The following is a 22957-nucleotide window of genomic DNA, read 5'->3' as shown; positions in this document are numbered from 1 at the left end:
GTTTTGATTTATAAAGAACTGTTAATATATTTATATTAGTGCTGTTGAATCGATCATTTGCATACAAAATAAAAGTTTGTGTTTACGTCCATGTTCTGTGTATAATTATTATGTATATATAAATACACACACACATGCATGTATATATTTAATACAAATTTGTTATATTTATATAAATATTTATATATAATATATATATATTTCTTTTATGTTGCTTTTTAAATGTAAATATGAACAGTAGCCTACTAACAGTCAAACACTGTAAATAATATGATAAAAACATAATTTTTCATTCAACATTTCAGGAGAAACTGGACAAGTGTAAATGCATCTGATTGTTTATTAAACCACATATGTAAATTTTACTCCTGGCAAATTGTGTTAAACTAACGTGTGAGAGAGTGTTATATAAGACATAGATCGTTTTTGAGGTAAAAATATTATATAAATACTGTTCGGTTTCTCGCACAAACCGATCGTTTCATGTCTTAGGACATCAATGTGTTGTCACGAGCTGCAGAGTTTAATATGGATTTGTCTGTGCAGTTTTTTTTTACTCTCATAGATGATCATCTGATTGTTTATTAAACCACATATGTAAATTTTACTCCTGGCAAATTGTGTAAAACTAACGTGTAAGAGAGTGTTATATAAGACATAGATCGTTTTTGAGGTAAAAATATTATATAAATACTGTTCGGTTTCTCGCACAAACCGATCGTTTCATGTCTTAGGACATCAATGTGTTGTCACGAGCTGCAGAGTTAAAATGGATTTGTCTGTGCAGTTTTTTTTTACTCTCATAGATGATGAGTCATGTACCATTCACATGCATTATATGACTGATAGACTGCAACGGTTGGAGTTAAAAATCTTCATTTGTGTTCTACTGAAGAAACAAAGACACCTACATTTAAGCAGATAAACATCACATTTTCATTTTTGGGTGAACTATCCCTTTAAGCAGAAGCTGATTTTCAAAATTGTGAGTGTCAAGCGTCTTTTGGGGCTGAAAAGCTATCTTGCAATGCTGAAAAGCCTCTCACTCTAATTTCCAGGGCTGCGTTTCCCAAAAGCATCGTAAGCTTAAGTTGATCGTAGAACAATTGGCACCAATGGTCTCTACGATCAACTTTGGCTTACAATGGTTTTGGGAAACGCAGCCCAGGTCAAGGTGCTGCATTGTGGTAATTGATGCGACATGACGTCACTTCCAAAGGACCAATTAACATGCCTGACCAATTTCATGGAATGTGAAAATGAATCTAATTGGCAGAATAAATACATTTAAATTAAACATTTAAATTAAACTGGGCATCAGCGCAATTCAATTGGTTTGGTAATAGCAAGGGAAAATAGAATGAAGTGATCCCCAAAAAATAAGTACTTTTTGACTATAAATAAAATTGTAAGGAGTAAAAAGTACTTTTCTTTAGTTAAAGTATTGATTTTTAATTGTACTCAAGTAAAGTAAAAATCCCCGAAAATAATACTTAAGTACAGTAATCAAGTAAAATTACTCGTATATTACTCGGCAGTAGAGTATATCCAGCAATTCTCCAAAGCATCAGGCTTATTATAACAAAGAATAAATTAGAAAGATGCTCGTTAAATTTTAATTCACTAATTGAAAGTACACAAAAGAAACTTCATATGTGGCTCCAACGAGATCTGTCGTTAAAAGGCAGAATTTTACTAGCCAAAGCTGAGGTCTTGTCCAGGTTAACATACGCTGCTCTTTCTTTGAGTGTCGACACTGCCATTATAAGAAAAAATTAAAGCTGCTAGCAGCGATGAAAGGGCCCTCGCACATGCACCGCCACCCGGTGGCCTCAGGAAAAAAGTGAATAGTGGGCGACATGCATTTAAGCGGGTCAATATAGGAGAAATATGGCAAACTAACTTCAATGTGCCACACTTCCTTCTGCCAGCAGGTGGCACTTTGACTATAACTGTATTGTCATGTAGTGTTCAGGTCAGGACTATTATCAAACATGTGAAGTTTGAGGCAGATCGGACATTGTATAGCTGAGTTACAACAACTTCCTGTTTAATACCGTAAATCACATACAGTAGCACGTATCCACGTGTTGAAAGATTTATTGTGTTTCTAGCATGTTTGGGATTTCATGGCATATTTAAAAGTATTTCTGGGAGAGAATTATAGTATAAAGCATGCCATTTCCTGTTGCCAGCAGGTGGCGCTATGACTAACTGAATATTGGCATGTAGATGGGATTAGGTCAGGACTCCTATCAAACATGTGAAGTTTGGGGCAGATCAGACATTGTATGCCTGACTTACAACAGTTTCCTGTGTCATGGCGAAACACCAGACTTTGTCAGGACACCACGGACACGCCCTTCAGGGAAAACTCAAGATCTTCACAATATAACATCACCAAGGCCTTTAGATTAGACTGACCAAATAGGATGTTGATTTGGTTACATCTCAATGAGGAGTTCATCACAGTGTTAAACATGCCATTTCCTGTTGCCCACAGGTGGCGCTATGACTGTCACTGAATATTGGCATGTTGATGTCTTTAGGCAAGGACTCTAATAAAACATGTGAAGTTTGGGGCAGATCAGACATTGTATGCCTGACTTACAACAACTTCCTGTTTCATGGCAAAACATCAGGGCTGCGTTCAGCCCCGACAAAACGTTGCAAAACGTTTTTTAAACGGAAACGGTGCTGCGTTGAACACCCTGTTCTGTTGACGCAAGAGTTGTAACTATGGCAGCCGAGAAGGCCATTCTTTGTGTTCTTTTTGAGGAATTTTCGTCAGAGTCTGATAAAATCGATATAAATACGTGTTTAATACTGCAAAATACACGCAATCACTTCCCTTGCCATCCAGAATAAATGACAACACCCCAATCACATTTATTTAACTTTTTAATCTCCTGGTAATCAATTCTAATTTAAATCATTTTATTTCTAGTTCTTACTTTTTTAATAGCTTGCCTTGTATTTTCTTTCTCACTGCATATCAAGCAATTACCATATATGAAATTTGGTATATAAATAAACTTTCCTTGCAATGAAGCTAAATATATAAATAAATACATCATCATGTTGATTATATATATATATATATATAAACTCTTACGACAATCATGTCTTCTAATATCTTCAATTGTTGTGTATACTGAGCTGCAGCGGACACATTTGTAAACATCTTCACTTGGACCCATTGTGTGAGCTGTCTCTTTAATACCGCGTGGTTTATATACATGTTGCTGCTGATTGGACTGACATATTTGACACACCCACCAAACGAGAAAAAACGCATCTCAAACCTGTTGCACACCGGTGCGCACCGTTTCCAGGAAACATGACGTTCAACCGGAAACCGTAGCAAAACGTTGCGCACCGGTTTGAGCGTTGAACGTGCCCCAGATTTTGCGAGGCCACCACGGACACGCCCTTCAGTGAAAACTCAAGATCTTCGCAATTTAACGTTGCAAAGGCCTTTAAATTAGACTGACCAAATATGATGTTGATCTGATTAAATCTCTATGCGGAGTTGATTAAAGTACAACATCTGGAAATGGGAAAATTTGCAACAATTTAGTAAAGAAAAATCAAAATATCTCACTTCCTGTTGGTTTTCAGATTTCGTACCAGGGAACTTTTTTGTAGGTATTGGGCTGTTACATGTGTCTACCGAATGTCATACCTGTACGTGAAACGTAGCGGGAGGGGCACTTAGTTGAAATGTTGTAGGTGGCGCTATGGAGCCATTTTGCCACGCCTAATTCTGAAACTTATATGTAGATGTCTTCAGGCCAGGACTCTTATCAAACATATGAAGTTTGTGGCAGGTTGGACATTGTATGCCTGACTTACAACAACTTCCTGTTTCATGGCAAAACATCAGATTTTGCGAGGCCGCCACGGACACGCCCTTCAGTGAAAACTCAAGATCTTTGCAATTTAACGTTGCAAAGGCCTTTAAATTAGACTGACCAAATATGATGTTGATCTGATTAAATCTCTATGCAGAGTTGATTAAAGTACAACATCTGGAAATGGGAAAATTTGCAACAATTTAGTAAAGAAAAATCAAAATATCTCACTTCCTGTTGGTTTTCAGATTTCGTACCAAGAGACTTGTAGGTATTGGGCTGTTACATGTGTCTACCGAATTTCATACCTGTACGTGAAACGTAGCGGGAGGGGCACTTAGTTGAAATGTTGTAGGTGGCGCTATGGAGCCATTTTGCCACGCCTAATTCTGAAACTTATATGTAGATGTCTTCAGGCCAGGACTCTTATCAAACATGTGAAGTTTGGGGCAGATCGGACATTGTATGCCTGACTTACAACAGCTTCCTCTGTCATGGCGAAACATCAGACTTTGACAGGCCGCCACGGACACGCCCTTCAGGGAAAACTCAAGATCTTCACAATATAACATCACCAAGGCCTTTAGATTAGACTGACCAAATATGATGTTGATCTGATTAAATCTCTAGGAGGAGTTAATCACAGCGTAAAACATGCCATTTCCTGTTGCCCACAGGTGGCGCTATGACTGTCACTAAATATTGGCATGTTGATGTCTTCAGGCAAAGACTCTAATAAAACATGTGAAGTTTGGGGCAGATCAGACATTGTATGTCCGAGTTACAACAACTTCCTTTTTCATGGCGAAACATCAGATTTTGCGAGGCCGCCACGGACACACCCTTCAGGGAAAACTCAAGATCTTCGCAATTTAACGTCGCAAAGGCCTTTAGATTAGACTGACCAAATATGATGTTGATCTGATTAAATCTCTAGGAGGAGTTCGTTAAAGTACAACGTCTGGAAATGGCACATTTTGCAACAAAAAATTAAAAATATCTGACTTCCTGTTGGTTTTCAGATTTTGCACGTAGAGACTTTTTTGTAGGTATTGGGCTGTTACATGTGTATACCGAATTTCATAGCTGTACGTGAAACGTAGTGGGAGGGGCACTACGTTAGGTGGCGCTGTCGAGCCATTTTGCCACGCCTAATTCTGAATACCATAACAGACGTAAATTTTCGCCAATTTGGAGTTTTGAAAGTTTTGTGAGTTTTCGAGCGTGTTTAGGCCCCCAAAAAAAGCGATTCATTTGGGAGAAGAAGAAGAAGAAGAATAATAAAAAACTTTCGAAATCCAATAGGGTCCTCACACCATCGGTGCTCGGGCCCTAAATATACAATGCTCCTCAACTTTGTTTGGAAGAAAAAACTCATTTGGTTCGAAAATCTGTACTTATGAACACCGTTGAGAAGGGGGGTTTAAACTTTCTTGATTTTACCACTTTAAACAACACCTTTAAAATAAATTGGATAAAGAATTGTATTAATAAGCCCTCTTCTATCTGGAATCTGATCCCTAATGTTATTTTCTCCAAACTAGGTGGTTTAATTTTTTTATTAACCTGTAATTATAACAATTAAAATCCCTATGAAATTATCCCTTTTTCATAGGCAAATGTTATTAGCGTGGTTCCTCATTTTTAAACACAATTTTACACCTCACTCATATATAATTTGGAATAATAAGAACCTACTGTATAAACATAAATCTCTTTTCTTTGATAGTTGGTTTAAAAATGGTATTATTTAGGCTATGTATCTCAACTTTTTAATCAAAATGGTTCAATCTGTAATTATTCTGAGTTCTTAGTAAAGCATGGGATTCCTGTTACTCCAAAAGAGTTTGCAATTGTTGCTGATGCAGTGCCACAAGGAGTTCTTATGCTTTATAAAGGATTTTCTTTTTCATCCTCTTATCACTCGGTGGATCTGTGCAAGACATTTGTTGGTAAACAGTGCCTTAAAGGGTACCCGGTACCTATATTCTTCTAGCCTGGGAAAACCCAGACAACTTAAATGGTCTGGTTTTAACCAGGCTAATATTCTTCTATACTCATGGGTAGGCTACAACACAGCATGGGTACCGGTATTTGGATCTTGATCCACACTCCTAACCAGCAGGTGGCGGTGCACCTTGAAGTTGTATGCAAACCGCCATAAAAATCAAGAAGAAGAAGCTATTTTGTACTCGTGGTGAAGTGGACATTACTCAACTCTAGTTTTTATATATGTTACTGAGGTCGAAAGCATGTCGAAGCCTTCTGAAATAAACATGACAGATAAGCGCAGTGCAGAGAGCATGTGGTCCGCTGCTGACGTCTGGATCAAGAAACCACATGTAGTAAACAAGAGACTGTGTGGCGTGACAGAGACAGAGTACAGGGACGTGGACACTGTGGAATTAAATCAGGTTTTATCTTGTCTTCTGGGGCCCAATATTGAGATGGCTGATATTTCTGTGTTTCTTCACGCTGATGTTATCGATGAGGAGCATGAAACTGCAGGACGCTGGTCAGTTGGAGTAAGAACTATTATTCCCAAAGTGAACAAGACAGGAGACGGTCTGTACAAAGAGGTTATCATTAAAGGTGAGATACAGCACTAAATTAACCTTTTGGATATTTTGTCTTTCTTGTTGGTTTTAAAATGTTCTCTTTTCTTTTAAGATCGTGTTGGAAATGCAGTGACATTTATACCTTTTGAAGTGAATGGTATGGGACAGGTTACTCTCAAGAGCAGTAATATTTATCAAATCCAGCTGCAGTTAAAGTCAGATGAATGGTGAGTATATACTTGGATGGACATGTATGGACAACTAAATACATTGACACTAATCACACTGATTAACCATTCAGTGTCTTTGAATGGATTATTAAAGACCTCAAAATGTGAAAACGGTCCAATGAGTACATTGAAGTTTACTTATTTTTGGATACTCGGTTACATTTAGAACAAAACAAAAAAGACAGATGTGATGAATTAATTGTTTTTGTTTGATTGTTTTAAAGAGATAATCACGTGATATTTCCCACTCAATATATCAATACAAGAAGAAAAAATCCCTGTCAAGCAATTTCATAGGTCTTTAAATGAAACTTTAAAGCAGTTGTGCCAATGGCTCAAGTAATAATGCAAATTTTACATTATGTCTGTAAATGCAGGAAATATTATTATAGATAATTGTTTTGCTAAATTCAGATATTCTTAGATATTCAAAGTATATTCTCAGTATTGACAGCATTTATTTCATTGAATTTTTTTTAATAGTGTTTATGTTTAGCTTTGGTGATAGCCTATTCATATATTAACAATGTACAGTATATACTGCAATAAATACACTATGAATTAACTATAAACTAATAGTTTGCAAATTATTTGTAAGTACTTTATTACTTAGTGTATATTTATAAAGTGTTACCGTTGTGTAGTTTTCATGCCATTTATTAGCTTGTCATAATACTGTACATAGATGCAGCAGAATGTGTATTTACGGTAGCTAGAGAGCTGACTAAGAGAGAATACGAAAACAATATGATTTTATGTGATTTATTTTTGTGGGGGTGGTAAAACTCTTTTCCAGGAAATTGTCTCTTCATGCTTTGAGGCCTGAGCAGTGGTACAATGATGGAGTTGCTTACCCTAAACTCTCCTGGCTCCGTTCTGAACTCCTACCTAAAATATCACGCTGGGCTCGGGAGAGCAAGACCAGTGAGTTTAAGAGCACTCTGTCCCTTATACCTGTGGAGAAATACAGTATTCTCTACCAGCAGCTGAAAGAAAAGTACAAAGCGTTAGTAAAGGTAAGGGTGGGATTTTGTTTTTGTAAATCTTAAGTTAAATCTTGACTGTGTTTTTCCACATGCATCAGTGCTGATTTGGCTGTAGAGAGAACCAGAATTTCACCAGTGAGACGGTCAACTTATAAACTTGCTTTGTATCCAAAATGATACACAAATATTTTAAGTGAGAAAATATTCTGATATTGTCAGTAATTTTCTAGCCAGTCAATTTAAGGGGCATATTGCAGGTTCGAGACTCCAGTGAGTCAATGTATAGAAAAATAATGTAGGAACTAGATTTTCTATAAAATATACTTATCAATACGCTATTAAGGCTTTTGGAGTCGTTTTTGTGAGAGAATTTTACTTCCGCATCTAAAAATGCCAAAACCGGATGTGACGTAACGAGAGGGAGTGTGGTGAATTTCAGCGATAGGAAAACAATGGATTGCAATGACAGTTCGGATGCTGAGGAAATTATAAATATTTATTAATACTCATATGGCAGACCAAAGCCATACAATTATGACACACAATTAAGGACAGGCCAGGATTAGACAGAACAACGATCAGAGGAGACAAATTGAGTTGTTGTGTGAGGAGAAACAGTGGAGAACAACGGCAGGTGTGTCAGTAAGAGACCAGTGTTTGCTAATAGATATATATATACGCTAGCTAACGATATGAACACTGTGCTCAGATTACAATACTGTACTGATTATTATCATGTATAAGGCAATAGCTGTCATCTAGTATTGATACTTACCAATAACAGAAACTAATGCTTTGACAATCAGGAAAAGTCACACTCGTTAATATCCGTCCACACTAAACGTTATGTGATATAACTTTAGCGGTTTCTCATCACGACTGATTTGGTAATTAGCAAATGTTTAAAAAAACAAGACTCACGTCATGGTGCACAGTTCACGTTTTTCCGAGCTGCATCTCTGACGGATCTGTGACCGTCACATCTCCCGCTGGCGGCCGAACCACAGACACTATAGTGTTATTGTTTTTATCCTTTATTCATTAATTCTTTATTATGGGTTTATTTTGTGCCGATTCACCGATAGTGTGAGGATGTATATGACGTTATGAGTATGTATTTGAGTGAACTTGAATGTACATATTAGGGCTGGACCAGAATATTCGAATATTCGTTCGAATACCAATCGTTGGTATTCGATTTTCAAATGTGTGATTCGAATATTCGTTGTTGTTTTTTTCCGCAAACACCTGGCAATCCCGCTCGAAACGGATCTCATTCGTGCTTGGATATGTTTACACTATAAAATCACTATAAAATACAATACTTTTTTAAATTATCTTATAGCCAAGCCATTTTTAATAGCCTCGTTATACTTAATAAATATATTTTCTTCTTCTTAGTGTTCCCTGCTGCAGAGCGCACAACTGCATGAGCTTATATGGCAGAAGCCATGTCTGAGCTTGCATTTTGGGTTAAACTGCGTTCGTTTGACATTGTGGAAAATGGAATAATAGAATCAAAATATATTATCCTTTTTACACGTTAGGGATGTGGCGGTGAAAAAAATTTCCCTCACCGTTTCCCTCATTGCTGTGCTTGTGCACTGAGCGGCTGAACACATGCAGCCGTGCGCCGTTTACTTTCGGTTTGCCAATTCAGGGGCGGGTTGCTTGAATTGTGGGCTCATTAGCTATTATTCTTAATGAAAAACAAGCAACAAAACAGTACAATGACAAACTCCCTTAAATAGGTGCTTTTACATCGCTTTGAAACCAAATATTCCGTGATCATCTTGAAATTTAGCTCCTTGCTCTCGTGAAGAATATGATCTGAGTGCTGCTGCTGATGTGCTGAGACGCCCGTTAGTTTGGCTCAAGTGGCACGTTCAGTTTTTTTAATTGTAGTTAGTCTTAGAGCCCTGCACGGGCCTCAAATCTAGGCCCTAGCCCGGCCGTGTCCGAGAGCTTACCAAAACTATCGACCCGAGTCCCGTGATTTAATTTTTTTTTTTTTTTTATCCTCTCTATTAGGCCTACACATCGTTGCAGCCATTAAAATAGTTCAGTTTTGTTTTTAATGTCAAAGTAGTCTAGTTATGTTTAGTTTCTTTATTAAGTTAATTTAGAAAAATGTTTAAAGCATTTTTTGGTTTATTAAATTAAAGGTTTTGTTTTTTAAAGTAACGACCAAGTGGACAGTGAGTTAACAACACATGTTTGATCCATTTATCCTCTTAAATCAACGCTTGACTTGTCTTGCTTATAATAAAATCCATAGATATAAGACACTTCAAGCATCACAATGTTGGTTTAAACGTTTAGCCTATACTATCACTTTTTTGAACCACTTTTAGTGCCATATAGAATTTTTTTTTTTTTGAGTAAACGTGTTCAAAAATAAATAAATAAAAAACAGGCAGGTTGTCTTAACTTACACCTCTCCGCAAAATGAATATATCTTCAATTCTTGCGTTGAGTTCACGTCAACGAAAGCAACAGATATGAGCTGCATTAAATTCATCAGCTCATTTCAAGATCAAAGACCGCAATATCAGAACAAGTGACCTAAGCACTGTAAGAACATGTAGTCTCATTCGTTTTAATGTGTTTTTGAGCATCTAAGACGTTCGGTAGTTTGCGTGTTGGCTTGCTTTACTCATTTGCGGTGATACACGTTTCCAGGTAAAATAGAATAGGAAAAGCTGTTTGTACATATTAATAAATTACATTTTGATGTTTGAAAGTCTCTAGGTTTTGACATAAATGCAGATATAATTGTAATTAAGAAAAAAAAGATATTCTCGATTTTCAAATATTGAACCTGTCAATACAGAACAAAATATTCTGTAGCCTATTTTGCCGTTAATACTGCCGACGTGGTCTTTGCTGTATCAGTAGGCTATATATTTATGTTTAACATGAAGTATAGCCCTCCCTGTATGTCACCTAGCAGCAGCAGCAGTGCTGCGTCAACGCTTCTGGTGTGTAAAGGCAGAAAACGCCACGCTCATGCCACGCAGCCAGTGTGTAGCCGGCCTTACATGAGTATAACAATGTTTGACTCCATCATATCGCCGGGATGATAATCCTCCGGTCTAAAGCACTATACACACCACCACGTGTTTCGAAGCAGATGCAGAAGTGAAGTCCCGTGTCTTCACCTGCACAAAACGCCACCATGCAGAAGGTTTCCTATAGCTTTCCTATAGCTCAAACAGTAGAGCATGGCGCTAGCAACGCCAAGGTCATGGGTTCGATTCCCAGGGAAAGCAAGAATTGACAAAATGTAAAATGTGTATCTTGAATGCAATGTAAGTCGCTTTGGATAAAAGCGTCTGCCAAATGCGTAAATGTAAATGATACTCTAAACACTGTGCGAGCCGTCTTGACAGTCGTGGTGTCATGGTCTCTTGTTGTTTCCACCAGCGCAGCACACCTCATTGTTTCTTTTAATTAATAAATGTCTAAAATATAAAATGAAGGAAAAAGCCCGCGTTTGAGGTATGACGTGAAAATTGGCCCGAAGCCAGGGGCAGAAATGCAGGGCTCTAGTTAGTCTGTTATATAACTGAACAGAATTATTTTTACTAGCTACTATAATATATCAAAACTGGAACATAACAGACCTGTGTGTTTTGTATCACTAGTTTATTGCCCGTTAGCGGAGCATATAAGCCCTGCCCGCGTGAGGCGCACCGCTTCTCCAGATTCCAGCCTTTATTAGAGAGAAGGATATGTTCAGCTCCTTCCCTCAGAAGCTTAGAATATTCGATGTTGATTACTACCAAAGCTTCGAAGCTCAAAAAATGGTATTTGACCAGCCCTAGTACATACATGGCATGAATAAAATATTTACATTACCAGCACATGATTCCAAACTTTTTTCGAAAAAGTGAGACTGTATTCATTTGTGTTAATGTACATACTTTGTATTCATCAATTTAAACACGATGGCAAAGAAGCATCGCGTGTGGATGTTTATTAATTTAATATAATCCTTTAGGCAAGCAACACACTGGCTGCGTGACGCGCGGTGAAAGGGCATGCTAGAAATAGAACCGATGCATATTTTTCACGACACACAAGCGTGTTGGAAGCGTTTCCAGGTAAAATAGAATAGGAAAAGCTGTTTGTACATATTAATAAATTACATTTTGATGTTTGAAAGTCTCTAGGTTTTGACATAAATGCAGATATAATTGTAATTAAGAAAAAAAAGATATTCTCGATTTTCAAATATTGAACCTGTCAATACAGAACAAAATATTCTGTAGCCTATTTTGCCGTCAATACTGCCGACGTGGTCTTTGCTGTATCAGTAGGCTATATATTTATGTTTAACATGAAGTATAGCCCTCCCTGTATGTCACCTAGCAGCAGCAGCAGTGCCGCGTCAACGCTTCTGGTGTGTAAAGACAGAAAACGCCACGCTCATGCCACGCAGCCAGTGTGTAGCCGGCCTTACATGAGTATAACAATGTTTGACTCCATCATATCGCCGGGATGATAATCCTCCGGTCTAAAGCACTATACACACCACCACGTGTTTCGAAGCAGATGCAGAAGTGAAGTCCCGTCTCTTCACCTGCACAAAACGCCACCATGCAGAATTCCTAACTTTTTTTTCTAGGAAACCTGTGGACTTGATTAACTGATAGGCTGGATACAATAATTTACCATGACAATGATAAATTGGAATAGGAAAACTACTGAAAATACAAAGACTCGTACTGAATACCAACCTATTCTGCATTGAGCCAACGCAGAGCTCGGCGAACGACTCCCTCTCGAGACGTAATATGACGCGATGTTGAAAAAAAGCGCTTTTTACAAACGGCCAACGAAACGGCAAATTTGTGCTCATGTCCTTTTAAAACATTTAAAATCCTGCATTACCTTTTCATATGGTATTTTCATACAATGTTATATATTCATTTGGAATTTTTTTTTTTACCTGCAATATGCCCTTTAAGCAGTGCCTACATCACTTATGCCAGGATGCACCAATGTTCTCTGTTGCCACCCCATACAAAGACAAAGTTTAAAATCCTTTAACTCCCTACAATATACTACTGTGACTGACGGCAGAAAGTCTGGACTCCATCACAGCTTTTATTGGCTAAGGACCACCCAAGAGGACTTCTGACCGACATGTAACACAACCAATGACAGTTTGTTTAGTTTTGTGTCATGTTTTGGCGGGCCGTGAAAATGTAAAGTTGATGTCTATACGATAATCGATTGGCATTTATCTACTTGCAACAATGGCGTTACAAACTTAACATACTTTTAAAAATCCAGCGTTTAGTTGATGCTGATAAGAGCTAATTTTCATTGTTGTAAACACCACAGCTTTCTTCTTCCATAAGGGAGTTTGGCGTCACTTAGTTTCAAGGCAGGCTGTTAAAGAACGCCCCACGTGTCTCCCGGAAATCCTGTAGAATTCAATCAGATGACGATTTTGAAACTCCCGAAGTGTTTCCTATTTTGCCTTATGCTTCAGATGTGCAACCAGTGATTTGTGGGTGTGACGACATCTGAGATTGAGTCATGTCACCTTTTATTTAAAGCGCTTTTCACAATATAGATTAGTTTCAAAGCAGCTTAACAGTGATAATAGGAACTTAATGGAAGAGAGATTGTTTTGGCTGTACATCAGCTAAAGTAAGTTTTTGATTGATTCATTTCCGTTGTAAATAATCATTAGTTATTTACTTTGGGGCGACTTGCACGATACCATTTTCAATCAAAACAGAAAACTATAATCACGTTCCGTCCGCTCGTCCACATGGCTGCAGCGCCCTTGAGACTATATGCTTCCCAGCTGCTTGCCGGCCACCCTGTTCGTCTTCTACCCGAGAGGTTCCTTACCTTCGTGAAGCCAGTTCCAGAAAGATGATGGTCAAGTCAACTTTATATATTCAGTGAGGAAAATAAGTATTTGAACACCCTGCTATTTTGCAAGTTTTCCCACTTGGAAATCATGGAGGGGTCTGAAATTGTCATCGTAGGTGCATGTCCATAAGTATTTGAACACCTGTCTATCAGCTAGAATTCTGACCCTCAAAGACCTGTTAGTCTGCCTTTAAAATGTCCACCTCCACTCCATTTATTATCCTAAATTAGATCCACCTGTTTGAGGTCGTTAGCTGCATAAAGACACCTGCCCACCCCATACAATCAGTAAGAATCCAACTACTAACATGGCCAAGACCAAAGAGCTGTCCAAAGACACTAGAGACAAAATTGTACACCTCCACAAGGCTGGAAAGGGCTACGGGGAAATTGCCAAGCAGCTTGGTGAAAAAAGGTCCACTGTTGGAGCAATCATTAGAAAATGGAAGAAGCTAAACATGACTGTCAATCTCCCTCAGACTGGGGCTCCATGCAAGATCTCACCTCGTGGGGTCTCAATGATCCTAAGAAAGGTGAGAAATCAGCCCAGAACTACACGGGAGGAGCTGGTCAATGACCTGAAAAGAGCTGGGACCACCGTTTCCAAGGTTACTGTTGGTAATACACTAAGACGTCATGGTTTGAAATCATGCATGGCACGGAAGGTTCCCCTGCTTAAACCAGCACATGTCCAGGCCCGTCTTAAGTTTTCCAATGACCATTTGGATGATCCAGAGGAGTCATGGGAGAAAGTCATGTGGTCAGATAAGACCAAAATATAACTTTTTGGTCATAATTCCACTAAACGTGTTTGGAGGAAGAAGAATGATGAGTACCATCCCAAGAACACATCCCTACTGTGAAGCATGGGGGTGGTAGCATCATGCTTTGGGGGTGTTTTTCTGCACATGGGACAGGGCGACTGCACTGTATCAAGGAGAGGATGACCGGGGCCATGTATTGCGAGATTTTGGGGAACAACCTCCTTCCCTCAGTTAGAGCATTGAAGATGGGTCGAGGCTGGGTCTTCCAACATGACAATGGCCCAAAGCACACAGCCAGGATAACCAAGGAGTGGCTCTGTAAGAAGCATATCAAGGTTCTGGCGTGGCCTAGCCAGTCTTCAGACCTAAACCCAATAGAGAATCTTTGGAGGGAGCTCAAACTCTGTGTTTCTCTGCGACAAACCTGACTGATCTAGAGAAGATCTGTGTGGAGGAGTGGGCCAAAATCCCTCCTGCAGTGTGTGCAAACCTGGTGAAAACCTACAGGAAATGTTTGACCTCTGTAATTGCAAACAAAGGCTACTCTATCAAATATTAACATTGATTTTCTCAGGTGTTCAAATACTAATTTGCAGCTGTTGCGTGAACCTACAATGGACACAACCGTAGGTTCACGCAAAAGGGAGTGAGGAGCTGAATCTGATCCAACCACCCCGAGTAAACCCCAAAAGGGGAAAAAAATCCAAAAACCGACAGAGGGAGGAAAATGAAGTGTCTAATTTGGCTATAGACTTATATAGTAGGTGTCGTGTAATAGCTCGTGGTGTGGAGGAGGAGTCGACGTGGGGGAAATGCATGGCGTTAACCCAGTATAGCCTATTTATAATCACTTCTGCCACTTGACAGAGCAAGATGAATAGAAAACCAGAGGCGTATTGTCCATACAGTATCTGTGACTGGAAAAACAACCCAACGCAATGGCCAAAGGTGTCATTTTCGCTTCAAAATGCATGCTGATCCCACAAATATTACTTGCCTACTTCATAAATCACCCAGTCTTTTGATGAAGAAGTTTATTTAGTGTTCCTGAATTGAATGGATTTAGAGTATGTATTAGCCTACGTACATTTAACGTTTTAAAATTATCATAAAGCTTGTCTTGCGCTATTAAATGTTTTTCTGAATATGCTGTGTGCAGTGCAAAGGGTGTTCGTTCATGTATTTGTTTGGGCTAGAATAGAAACATGAAATGTGCAGTGTGTGATGTCAAACGTTAATTTACCGCAGTGGCACGTTTAACTAACATTTGTCAAAAGCCTAAAATCCAGTTATATGATGAGCTGTTTGGCATCAATGACACATCAGGTTTAGATAAAGTTTCGACATCTAAACGTCTAAAATGCATGTAGCTTTATCTGTTTATTTATTCGTTTTTCTTGTTAGTACAGCAATGCATGAATGAATTAGCTCAGCATTTACATTTTACAAAGCAAATTTGGAGTTTACATGTCAGTATCACAATACTATTCTAAAATTACTGACAATAGCAAAGTTTTTTGCTTTTTTATAGCAACCGTCTTCATCGAAAGATTGGATTATTTATGAAGTAGGCTTTATGTTGTGTAATATTTGGGGGAGCAGCATTGATTCTGATGAGTGTCATTTAAGTGTCGTACATGTAATGTGACTATATCAGCTTGTATTGAAGCAAAAACATGAGCCCAACCCTTCCCTTAATGAAATAAAGAACACTTTTGAATGTTTTGTACTAGCCTGACAAGCCAGACCCACATCAAGATGTTGGGTCTGGGAACTCACCGTTGGCAGGGCTCAATCCGAGGGGCGGGATAAACGGTTGTCTTTCAAATTCCCTCTGCACGCGATAGGATAGTGCTACAACCAACCAGAGCAACGAAGAAGGTGAAGCAGAGCTAGTTGATAGATTAAATTTTTCCTTTATCCGGTCGGCAAAACTCAGAACACATCTTATTTTTCCTTTCTGTCATCCTTTCTTAAGAATGACTTCAGTGCCGTTCTTTGTTCTTTTCTCAAAGAAAAGCTTAACTCCAAGTCTTCCAGAGTTGTGGCCAAACCAGATTCGAAAGACCGCTGTTCGCCAGCTTCTTTGTTTACAAGTAGCACGTGGAACCGCCGCAACTCTGCCGTCATTATGTTAAGCCCGCCCACCAACTCTATACACGATGTGATTGGCACAACCTGCAAATTAGATTTGCTGCCGCTAGGGTGCGTCTAGATTTCTAGGCTAGTTTTGTACATGAATAACCTCACACGGTGTGATAGCTTGTGTGAAAACTGCTTTAAAGGTCCTGTTCTTCGTGATCCCATTTTTCAAACTTTAGTTAGTGTGTAATGTTGCTGTTAGAGCATTTATAATACCTGTAAAATTAAAATTATAAAGCTCAAAGTTCAATGCCAAGCAAGATATTTTATTTAACAGAAGTTCCCTTTCAAAGCCTACAGCGAACGGCTGGTTAGGACTACATCCTGGTATTTCCTGCTTTAATTACGTCAGTAGAGCAGTATGTCGACTAACCTCCGCCCACAAGAACGTGCGAAAAAGGGGGCGTGGTCTTGTTGCTCCCGCGTGGAGAATAGGAAGTGTTGCGTTCGGTTGCGTTCGTATAGTTTGTTTGTTGCCATGTCGTCGAGACGCTGTTATTTTCATCCCGGAGTCAAGTCACCTTTGTTTGGCTTTCCCAGGGACGCTGTACTTAGAGATCATTGAGCGCATGCATCCCCGTTATGGTGAGAGGCGTGACCTTTCCGGTAACGTGCGCTCTGCGTGCCCTAAGCTGCTGTCGAATCACAACACGGGAACCGCTGGCACAATCAGAACTCGTTACGTATTTCTGAAGGAGGGACTTCATAGAACAGGGAAATCTTTCAAGCCGTTTTGAGGACAGTGAAAACAGCAGTATACAGATAAGTAAATTGTGTGAAAAATACTGTGTTTTTTTACATGCGAAACATGAACACATGTTATATTGCACACTGTAAACACAATCAAAGCTTCAAAAAAACACGAAAAACGGGACCTTTAATGTGAAGTTGACTGCTTTTCGAGTCCTGTGACAAACCTATGACTATATTGGCGTTTTTGTTAAACAAACTTTTGCCATTGCAGTAATGAAATCTCCTCTTATTTTTAATCTGTACAATAATACCAGCATCATGTAGTGCAAATGTTTAATTGTAATGGACTTGCACAGGAATGCACAGGCTTTCGGAATTGACGAACGGCTTTGTCTTTTATTTGACAATATAAAACTTCAGAACTTTTTAATTTTTTTTTACTTAAGGTAGGTGTAGAACACCACACAGCAACTTTTCGGCATTGCACCAAGCAAAAATCAATCGTAATCATTACTAAAAGTAAAGATAAAGCATCTAACAAGGTCTATGCGCGTTCATTTGAATGGCTTGTTTTTTCCATGGCATAAAAGGATATGATGTTTTTGTGGGCGTTCCCAGTAATGCCGACCAAGTCTATACTGAATGCAATTTAAAGCTCTTGGGACCAAGGTAGATATAGATGTACAGCATGAAGAAATGAGCATGCAAATAAAGCAACACAGTGCGCTGGTTGCAAGTGTTGACAAATCTCTGTCCTAATAAATGCACAGGAATAAAGAGAATGCAAAAACAAAATTAAAATGATGGAAAAGCAAATTGATACACTGACTGAAGTCAACAATTATATGAAAGTTTGTGCATTGGAAGAGGAAAGGTACAAAAGAAGATGGTGTCTTCGCATATAGGGATAGGACGATTAGCGGTTTCATGATAAACCAAGATAAAATGTACTGACGGTTAGTAATATCATTTAAAATGTAATTATCTTTAAAACTGTGTTTGATTATCACGATTTTGAAAACTCGCTGTAAATCCTGTCCAGTCAACGAGAAGAAATGTCGGAAGGCAGGGACCATGCCGGGAGATTTTTCAGCCTGTTCTAATAGGACCAATTTTGAGGTGTGGTCATATTTTGGCTTTCACAAAAGACCTGAGGGAAACTTTATCAACGATGCTCACCCTGTCTGCACAACATGGGTGCAGCAGGCACAATGATATTACGCAACCAACGTGACAACCTGCTTGCACAGAGAGTGTGCTGGGACTATTTTCAGACGCTGCCTAATATCATTGTGCCTGCTGCATCCATGGTACGGCAGCAAAGTCCTTGATTATTACACAGGAATGAGAGTATAGTTCCTAGCCGATGTAACAATACACATCACAACATGTAAATAGGACAATGTTGGCGTTATTTTGTCACTTATTGAGCAGTAGGCTAGATGGAGCCGTTTACCTCCAGTCTTTGTGCTAAGCTAGGCTAGCGGTCGGTGCGCCAGACAGAGTTATGGCACGCACGGAGATGACAATGGTATGTATGGACTTATCTAACTCTGGGGTATACAGTGAATAAGCTAAAGTCCCCAAAAGTCAGCGTGTTCCTTTAAATTTTGCAAACCTCAAATTTTTTTTTTACACAAGAAACGCACGCATTCAGAGTCTGCAGATGCTGCCTTTTGAAAAAAAAAAAAAAACAGTGGGGGACATGATATTTAGTCATGGTTAAAATTGGTTTGCAGATGTTGCTATATGCATGAACAAATGCCCAGGCAAAATTATTACTCACAAGGCTAATGTAGATGGCCATTGGCTTGCAGTAGTCCTACACTTAGACCACATATTTTAGTTCATATGTATGGGTATAATGTCCGTACCCAGAATAAGGATCTATTAGGGACCCTATTTAAAAGTTTATAAATGACCTCAAAGGTAGTTAAGGTAGAATATATTTGAATTGGTGATTTTAGCATGAATGTATGGATAGACAACCTTCTAAATTGAATATTTCCCATGATAACAATATTATTCAAGAGATCTGTTTATCCAATGTATTAATTGATATTTGGAGAAACTTAAACCCCACAGCCAGACACTTCTCATGATTCAAACTGAAAGCCACTTCAAGGTCGAAAATTTATTTTTGGCTTCAATCTAATATTCTTTCAAGTTATGTGACTAAATGTAGTATTTCAGGTGCCCCCTTAACAGATCATTGTGTGATCAACTTAATCTTAGAACAAAGTGATACTTTTTTTAATACTAAAGGTTATTGGACATCATAATGAATTCTGTACACATATAAAAAAGTTTTTTTTAAATAGTAATTTAAAGTAAAAAAGAAGCCCAGAGGTACAAAATGGGAATATTTAAAACATAAATGAAGAGAATATTCAATGACCTTGAGCAGAAACATGAAAAAAATGCAGGTCAAGAGATTAATACATGTTGCTGTCAACTTAATATGTCAGAAGAAGAGAAAGAAAAACGTATTAAGCTACATTCCATTTTTGATGATTCTATATTAAAAAGGCAAAATGGGCATATGTGCGATCCAGGTGGATCCTAAGTGGCTGGAAGAGGGGGAGAATTTTTAATTACAACGTTTCCCAGGTCCTGTAAAGAGAACTTGTATATTTCATTTCCTTTCATTTCCTGTTTACCCTAAATGTAAAGAGGTGCACTTTAAAATTATGAATTATATACCCTGCAAAATAATTTTTAAGAATAAGATTTAATGTTGGGCAATGGGGATTCAAATTAATGTTAAATATGTAAGTTAGAGATCTAAATGGTTGAACACTTGTTTTTTCAGTGTAATTTGGTATACACATTCTGGAATGAGTTCAGCTGGATGCAACAAAGAATACCTGCAAAACTGATAATCTCGTGAGAAACTGTTAAAGGATTAATTCACTTTTAAATAAACTTTTGCTGATAAATACTAGCCCCCATTTCATCCAAGATGTCCCCTAAAGAAATTAAGGTTTTTGATGAGAACATTCCAGGATTTTTCTCTATATAATGGACTTCAATGGGCTCCGAACGGTTTAAGGTCCAAATAACAGTTTCAGTGCAGCTTCAAAGGGCTTTAAACGATACCAGATGATGAATAAGGATCTTATCTAGCGATCAGTCATAAAAAAATTTAAAAAAAAGTTTTATAAGCACAAATGCTCGCCTTGCTCTGTTCTGTAATGCACTTTTGTGACGTTACGTAATACGCAATTACGTACCGAGTCAGTGTTTCCAAGTTGAACGTGCACGTGTACTCACACTAGGCACTGTTGGCTTGTGCCCATAGACAGTACAAGCTTGTACCTTGCCCAAGCGCGATTGTCCCCTCATCCCACTCCCCCGCTCGCCTGCACTCACATTGCACTTAACGTACCGGGCCGGAGTACGATTGCGTCATTCACGATGCAACTTTTCGTTTTGAAGAAGACATGAAGAAAAGTGCTTTCACTAATAGACTGCCTAATAGATTTATAATTTATGCCACGCAGCGATTTTCACATGACTGTACTGCACGTATCAGAAGATTATTACGGAGGCAGTTGACTTTTAAGGAGGAGTTTGCAGCCTTTACTCACAAACTACAATTCATGTTCATCAATAAGGTGAGAACCAGGACCGTTATAAACCTAGATATACTTGATGATTTAACCGAAAAGTGTATCCAAGTAGTAATAATTTGGTGTTTGCTGTCATAATGACACAGCTGTTCCGTGCTCTGGCACGGTTAGCGCTCGCACTGCATGTGAACCCCACTCGAGCCCAACCAAACCGTGCTCGTACCCATCGCTTCCAAGCAGGCCAGGGCCGGCTAAACGAACTGAGCCAGGGCACGGAACGGAGCGCTCACACCAGTCAAACGAACCGGGCTTTGGGGGTGAAATGCGCTCGAGTGCCTAGTGAGAGTACACCCCAAGTCAAACGCTGTTTACAAAAAAGGGAGTTAAAAGGTAAACCAATGATGTCGGACGATTTTGAACTTCGAGGAGAAGATGAGATGGAGTTTTTCTTTGACTTTTTCTTTTCGTTTGACTTAGTATGTGCACGTTCAACTTGTAAACACTGACTCAGTACGTAATTGCGTATTACGTGATGTCATGAACGCACATCACAGAACAGAGCAAGGCGAGCATTTGTGCTTATAAAACGTAAACTTTTTAACTAATTTTTTTAAATGACCGATCGTTTCGCTAGATAAGACCCTTATTCATTGTCTGGTATCGTTTTGTATTGTTTGGTATGTTGTGTAGAATGTGATGTGAAAATTGAACCAAAAAATGGTGGGGGTGGACTTTAGCCGCGTTTCCACCGAAATTACCCGGAACTATTTGTACCAGGAACTTTTTTCCCAGGAACTTTTTCTCCCCCAGACCTGCTACAATCTGCGTTTCCACCGCGGTCTAAAGTACCGGGGAGATTAGGCAAATTAGTCAGGTGACGTGGGAATGCGCGCGACTGCTCCTCCCAGTCACCGACGGACAGTAATCACTTTTGCGCGATACTGTCTGCAACAATAACAAGTGGAGGAGATGCAAGCAGCGCTGCTTTTGCTGGTATACACATTACCAACACTGCTTATTTAAACGTGCACTTTCACCTGGTTTGACCATTTTAATGCAAAATGGGATGATGGGCAATCCAAAATCTGAATGTGTTGTAATAGCTCAATTCCAAAACAAAATATTTTCTATAAAAGGATAATGAGGTTTCAGTCATTCATGACAGATGTGTGAAAAGTTAATTGAATGAAAACAATAGACTGAATTAAGCGGTTGAAAGATTAGGTACTAGACTAAGTATTTTATTTTTTATCACAATAACATCTCTTAACATTCACAAAAAACAAAAAAAAAATCACATGACTAGTATTACAATATGCTTCATTAAATGCATAATTTTAGAGACTTCTTCCTCAAATTTGAAATGAAGCAGGACCACACTTATGGCTTCACTTAAGTTGTGGTTAAAAGTTATTATACTACATTCACATAGTTATACATTTAAAAATATAATATTTGGGTTTTCTAGATATGTTTATGTGCATATTCAGAAAGACTTGCAAGCAGCAGCCCTTTTATTAGCTTCCAACACTATATGAATACAATTAGAAAGTGGTTATATAGTTAGAATGTGGTAATTAAAAAGACAGTGACATTTTACACATTTGACTTTATTTTAGACAGATTAGTTCTTACAAAATTAAAATAAAAGTGTGCAAAGACAAATAAATTACTAGAACAATAAAATGAAAATATAAAATGTGAAAACAACAATATAAAAAAAGTGTATTTTTCAGTAACCTGTCCAAGAGCTGTGCCAACACGTACAATATATTAAGTACAAATGTGGTTGTGCAAATGCTTCATTCAAGCGGCTGGTCATTGTGGCTACTTCTTGAACGACTGGACAAACTGTCCAAGAACACACAGAAACCCAGTCTGAAAAAGTCCCTCTGCTGCCGTCTGCTTTCTTCAGCTTCCGACTGCAGTAATGCCAACTCTTGCCTCCTCATCTCTCCTCGGCCTGGCTCTCAAGTAACAGCTGCATATATTGGTCAGTTCTTGTCCATGCTGCAGGACGGCCCGGTTAGCATCCTCCATGTCCCTCAGTGCATCAAGAAAAGTCACAGTCCCCTTTTCCTTTTCTCTAAGTAGAAAAATTGCACAGAAACACATGGAAATTAATACACAAGGCAACCATGAAACAATAGAAACCATCAATTAATTATTTAAAGTGTTTTCACTACAAATAATGAACAATTGTTTGCCCAGCTTGAACAATGCCCAGTGTGCAATTTTTATCATGGGCAATTTAAGTTTACAA

The 22957-nt window shown here is 38.5% G+C and overlaps 1 protein-coding gene across 2 annotated transcripts in view; it reads left to right on the top strand.

Annotated features, from left to right (window-relative positions):
• The first annotated feature begins 6004 nt into the window (after positions 1 to 6004).
• trmt44 (tRNA methyltransferase 44 homolog) overlaps positions 6005 to 22957 on the top strand; it is a 141896-nt gene continuing 124943 nt past the window's right edge. For both annotated transcript variants that reach the window (XM_079810958.1, XM_079810959.1), the window contains exons 1-3: positions 6005 to 6446; positions 6525 to 6639; positions 7439 to 7658. In XM_079810958.1, the coding sequence (XP_079667084.1) occupies positions 6107 to 6446; positions 6525 to 6639; positions 7439 to 7658 (675 nt within the window). In that variant the 5' untranslated portion in view covers positions 6005 to 6106. The remainder of the gene's footprint in view (positions 6447 to 6524; positions 6640 to 7438; positions 7659 to 22957) is intronic.

This window comes from Gobio gobio (assembly GCF_949357685.1).
Source record: "Gobio gobio genome assembly, chromosome: 2".
Classification (NCBI taxonomy): Eukaryota; Metazoa; Chordata; class Actinopteri; order Cypriniformes; family Gobionidae; genus Gobio; species Gobio gobio.
The sequence above is the reverse complement of the archived record's forward strand: the minus strand, read 5'-3'. Positions and strand labels throughout refer to the sequence as shown.